At 37.4% G+C, this 6,000-nt stretch overlaps 1 protein-coding gene across 1 annotated transcript in view; it reads left to right on the plus strand.

Annotated features, from left to right (window-relative positions):
- The window catches only part of LOC103924226 (chromosome unknown open reading frame, human C20orf194), a 98,740-nt gene that overhangs the window by 73,658 nt on the left and 19,082 nt on the right, over window positions 1–6,000 (plus strand). The window contains exons 25-29 of the mRNA XM_009332714.1: window positions 1,294–1,382; window positions 1,613–1,711; window positions 1,978–2,095; window positions 3,951–4,039; window positions 5,800–5,958. Coding sequence (XP_009330989.1) covers window positions 1,294–1,382; window positions 1,613–1,711; window positions 1,978–2,095; window positions 3,951–4,039; window positions 5,800–5,958 — 554 coding nt within the window. The remainder of the gene's footprint in view (window positions 1–1,293; window positions 1,383–1,612; window positions 1,712–1,977; window positions 2,096–3,950; window positions 4,040–5,799; window positions 5,959–6,000) is intronic.

Below are 6,000 nucleotides of genomic sequence, written 5' to 3' on the forward strand. Positions count from 1 at the left end.
TTCCAAGCCTCCTTGAGATAGGGTATGGCAACTACCTGTTCCTTCAGATCCGAGTGTATCAAATTCCTTGTAACTGAGACGTTTGCAAGATTTGGGGCACACAGAGCTGGAATCTGGTTTGCAGATCCTGCAAAGACAGGATGGTACCTTTCATGTCCTCGCTCCAATTGGTAGTGAAGGAAAATTTGCTTAGGCTTTGGGATGTATTGATTTCTCTGGTTTTCTTCACCTTCTCTAATGCCATAGCAGCTCTTTTTTAAACGTTCATTAAGTTATACAAACAGGATTGATTTATTTCCTTGGAGTTCTGTCTCAGTCTGACCTGTGTTTTTGGTTTATCCCTAGCCCTTTGCCCTCTAAAGAATACAATTTTCTGTTGACCAGTCCTTCTTTCCATTCCTTGTAAGCATCTTCCTTAGTCTCTCATACGTGTTTTGAAGTGGTTATTTGTTTGGTCGCATGGATCCTTCTACACAAGCAATATTGTCTGTGTTAATATCAAAAGTTTATTTTATTTTGATGTTTTTTTATCTCAGTACCCTTGTGTTTAGGATGCCGATTTGTTAATGGAAAGCAGTCTTTTCCCCCCCAGTTGTTTTGTCTTGCAGCAAATTATTGTGAAAAATGACAATGGCTGTTGCCTTTACTTATTAAAAGAAGGGAAATACCGAACACTTAAATGACTGTGTGATTCATCTGAATCTGATTTCTAGGTTCAGAGTGCCATTCATATTAATGTGACTTGGCTAGAGCAATCGGATGCGAGCCAAAACACTGTTCCCTAGGGAAACGAAGGGCTCCCTTTTCTTTTGTGAAGGAACAGAGTTTTTCTTAAATTTCTAGAAATGATTGCTGCAATCTTACCTCATGAAAATTACAATACTACTTAAATGGGGCTTAGATTAACTCAGTTCCTGCTGTACTGCAGTTGGACTATAAATACCTAGCATATGCTATAACTAAAAGATACGTGTGAACCTTACTGTTACTTTGATGGGTAAATCTTTTTCCTAGAATTTTTTTCCTAGCTATGAAGATGAGGGAAAACTAGACCATTTCAGTAAAGTTACTTCTTAAAGCAGTTCCAGTCTAGCCAAAGAGAAGTTTATAAAATCTGATCTGTGGAGACTTCTTCCATATTTTGAATTCTTGCAGCAAAACCAGTATTGTGAAATATTTAATGGCTAGTTAAAATGCATGTATTTTTTTAGGTGAACAAAACCAATTCCTAAACAAATTCAAAACAGATTTTGCAAAATAATGACACTTATGCATATGTCTGGCTTGTTCCAGGTTTTCTCTTCGTGGCAAAACCAGACAAACTCAGGATTATCTTTAAGGGTTGTCCAGGAAGAATTCCTGTCTGTGGAACAAAAGAGACTGTGAGTTCATCCCTTTACTCCAGTGTAATTATACATCAGCTGTGTGCTACAATCAGAAAAATGCTGTCACGCATTGAACACTTTGATAATGATTCAAAAAGGAATTGTTGCGTTCTTAGTGCAACACTTGCTTTATTTTTTTTGTACTAGTTAATATGTAGCCACCTAGTTTAAAGAAGATAAATTTCTAGGTTTCTTTTTTAACTAACCAATTAATTTGCTTGTTTTAGGCATTCCAGTGTTCAGAGGCTATTTAATGCCTTGTCTTTTCCTTCTGGGGAGAGATGCAGGGAGCTGAAAATATCTGCTGCCCTTCCAGAATTAGAGAGGTGAGAAATTAGTTTTGTTTGCAAGGGATCAGTGTTGTCAGAAATAATACAAAAATATTTTGGTATATGTAATACTTGTCTAAAAATTGCTTATTTAATAACTCTGTCTTCGCACTAGATATTTTTATTCTGAGATGAGTTATTTCCTCTCTAGGAAGCCTCTGTTTGACCTTTTAACAATCTTATTTTAGTAATTTCCCAACTATTTATATGAATGAAGTCTTTTGGTCTTGATTGTAAGAAAATAAAACTTTTATTTTTGAAAGGTTTGTGCAACATTTTACTGTCAGCAGCGTCAGTCATGAGCCAATAATGAGAGCACATCTTCCTATTTTATTGCAACAGTCAGAAATCATTCCTGATAGCAAAGCAGAAAGTGATAAGGTAAGGAAGCAACCCAACAATACTTCTTATCCTTAGCGGAGAATATTTAGCAAATATTCTGTCTGTCATTAGTTTTGTTGCAGGCAATGCGGTAAAGTACTGATGTATGTTTAACCATGCTCTCTGCCTCCTTCTCCAATACCACCAGTTCACACTGAACTTGCTTCAAGTCTGTTTCTTAGAATAAATTGTTCTGCGCTGTTTTCCTGATTACATTACTTAATTTTTTTTTTTTTTTCATTTAAACAATCTTTTGGAAGTACTAATGGCCCTCCAGCCTGATAAAATAGAGGCAGAAAATGAGGCGTAGATCTTCAAGTGAACAGTTTTCTCTAATGTCCAGGGAGAGTTAGCCCTAAAGCAGTAGCTCGTTTTTATGAATTGCTGAATAATTTAACTGAATTGTTCTCTGGAACATAAAAGTCCTTTAAATAGCATAGAGGTAGCACATGATATTTAACATTTGCTGATATTATCTGTAGAACACTCAGTTCTCTATAGGGGCAATAACAACTGTCAAACTTAAGGAGTGCTTTAAATAGCATTTTCGGATAAAATTTTTACTTGTAACTGTCCAGCATTTGAAATCTGCTGTAAGCAAGGAGGCCAAAGCAGCAGCAATATAGTCTTTCTCTTTGAATATCGCAATATGGTGGCAGCCTTATTTCCTGGGATCTAGTTCAGAGACCATACTGACACTTAAATTAAGTATTAACTAGTAAACCTTTATTATGTCTTAAAATCTGATTTTAAGGTTAGTTTAAGTGTTTTTGTGTATGTTTCTAAAAAAAAAAAAAAAAAGAAAAATCTTTCTATAATGTTCATACCAAATTCTATAAAACACGTGAACTTAGTACCTCTGATTTTTGAGTTATTTCTCTATATCTGTTATCATGAATACTCATTTTCTGTGAGCATCCGAAAGGAATTTTGAGGATAGGATACAAATAGTCTGCAACGGCTATCTTCCAGTTTCTGCAGGATATTTGAAGAGGCAATTTGTCTGTTAGTGACAGGATGGTATGCAGTGTGGTGGCTGATTACCAGTGACATCATTTCTTAAGTTCAGCGCAGCACAGGGAGTTGTTCTAGTCATGTTTCCTCCAGAACTCATTTGCTTACTTCTGTAGCACGCTCCAGCATATAGTGCAGAACTATATCTATATACTTTGGAGATAATTCTCTGACTTCTTATCAGTGTTCCTTTGCTATGATCCCTCTCTAAATACCACCAGAAATACACATAATGGAAACAGAGGTGCTTTATGCAGAAAAGCCGTTGGTATGTTAGAGCTGTTACTGTGCAGCCTCTTACCGATCCTACTCAAAATGCAGCTTTGCTGGAATAAATTTTGTGTATAGCATGCTCGGTTCAGTATCAGAAGCCTAGAGTTGCTCTTTGTGTTTGACACACACCATCACCTTTTGAACCATTTTGCTCAAATACTGTTCTATGTATTTGCACGTACCCTTTTCATCATAGGAAACATAACCTATTTGGTGTCTCTTGCAGCGTTTTGTCTGACGTTTGCATTAATACTTACACTGCAGACTAGGTTTTAATGTAGGGGTTTTGATAATACTGTTTGCTGTATTTGTTAATTGTCCTTTCGTTGTATTTAAGGTATGAAAACCAAGAGAGAACGCATCTTTCTAAAATGATGCATATCTGAGTAATTGCATAAACACAATTAGAGTTCTACACTATCTTACCATTTCTGTAGTTAGTGTCACTTTAATTTTGTGTTCAGACTTAAGATTTTATCAAGATACAGAGGTTTATGTTTGTGTGATTGTTGTAGCTCATTTCAAGTCTTCAAGTTGCCCCCCTTCTTATCTGTTCCCTGTGTTTTAGGTGGTTATCACCATTATAACTGGTCTTCCAGGATGTCGCTGCAGCGATCTGTGCGCTTTTCTTGTGACTTTTAACAAGGAGCATGGAAGGTTTGTACAGTTCTGGTTTTACAGTCCAAAGCAATGGTTATACTAATCACCAAAGAACTACTCAGTGTGAAGGAAATGAAACTATCAATGTTTCACTTTTTTTTTTTTAAATATCTCAGTTTCTAATTTGGAAACAGATGTGTTATAAGAATAAATTCAGTAAATATTATGAGGTACCATAATTAGTTCTACATAGCACACTGTAGGGTAGGGTATATTACTTCAGGTGTCTCATTTAACTGTGTTATGCCAGGTAGATTTGCCCTTAAATTTTAGACATTTAGACAAGAAAAATGGCACAGGAGATTTTTTTGTTGATATTCCATATTAAGAATACCACAGGTATCACTGTAGATCTGTGACGTGTGTCTGGAACTGACACTGATGCTACGAACAGGGTCCAGAAGAGGGCCACGAAAATGATCAGGGGGATGGAACACCTCTGCTATGAAGAAAGGCTGAGAGAGTTGGGGTTGTTCAGCCTAGAGAAGAGAAGGCTCCGGGGAGACCTTCTTGCGGCCTGTCAGTACTTAAAGGGGGCTTGTAAAAAAGATGGGGACAGACTTTGTAGCAGGGCCTGTTGCGACAGGACAAGGGGGAATGGCTTTAAACTAAAGGGGGGTAGATTGAGACTAGATAGAAGGAAGAAATGTTTTATGCTGAGGGTGGTGAAACACTGTCCCAGGTTGCCCAGAGAGGTGGTGGATGCCCCATCCCTGGAAACATTCCAGGTCAGGTTGGACGGGGCTCTGAGCAACCTGATCGAGTTGAAGCTGTCCCTGCCCACGGCCGGGGGGTTGGACTAGATGGCCTTGAGAGGTCCCTTCCAACCCAAACTGTTCTGTGATTCTATGAAACAGTTAAGAATGATCTTAGAAGGGCCAAATGAATCCTGCCTTAAGCAAGTACAGAAGTCATCACAACTTGAGGGAAACGGGTGAAGAGCTTGCATTTATTGACTTGTGGTAGTGAGTCTAAAATGCATTTTTCTATGAGAAAAGACTATACTACCAGTCCTTGCTACAGCATTGTTTTTAATCTGACCTGGTTTCTCTTCTACATTAGCAGGAGATATAGTCAGGACATCCATTGTATGGCAATAAGAGAAATCTGCTGTAGGAATTTGCCATTCTGTGTGTTGATAATAGCTTCTGGAAAATCAAAAAAAGAAATTCTTATACTTTTAAATCTTACAGCCAAACACCTTAGCATTTAATCTTAGTAATGTTCTGGACTGGTTTTTTGTATTACTTCTAACTCAGTATCTTGATACTAGCAAGTTGATTCAGAACAGTGTTGTGGTTCTGTTTTTGGGGCAAACGTGTAAGGTGACTTTTGAATGTTCTGCAATAATACACTTCATGTTTTCTTGCAAATGTCATCATTACTTTTTGTTTTTGCAGTGAAATATTTTCATGCCCAGAGTCTTTTGAATTGGATTCATATAACTTGTGTATACTACAACAAACAAAGATCAAAATTACTCCCATATGATGCGCCGCTGAGAAGAAGTTGTTGAACATTGTTTTATTAAAAAACAACAACAAAACCCCACAAAACCTTTTGGCAGTAATGTAAAGAATGTGCTTATGCTGGAAATGATAGAAAGCCAAGTAAATTCCTCTTTCCCATGTGGTATGAGAGATGTGGAATCTTAGGGCTTGTCAAATTTATTTTTGGTCTGTTAGTTCAAAATAAAAAGAAAACAGAAATACTGTGTCATAGAACATTAACTTCTTTCCTTGTTTTCTGTGGTTTAGGTGGATAGTTTACCGTCAAACTATGGATAGTCCTGAATGTTTCAGTGCAACCCACTTCCAGCGTTACCTCTCCAGCGTCCTGGAGGCTCAGCAGAACCACAGTGTCCGTCAGTCCACTTATGCTAAAAAGAACAAGCGTCTCCTAGTGGTCTTGCAAGGGTAAATGTTTGAAACTGTTTGAACTGTTGCATAAAATTAGGG

Source organism: Pygoscelis adeliae, unplaced genomic scaffold (assembly GCF_000699105.1).
Source record: "Pygoscelis adeliae isolate BGI_AS28 unplaced genomic scaffold, ASM69910v1 Scaffold29, whole genome shotgun sequence".
In the NCBI taxonomy this organism is placed as follows: Eukaryota; Metazoa; Chordata; class Aves; order Sphenisciformes; family Spheniscidae; genus Pygoscelis; species Pygoscelis adeliae.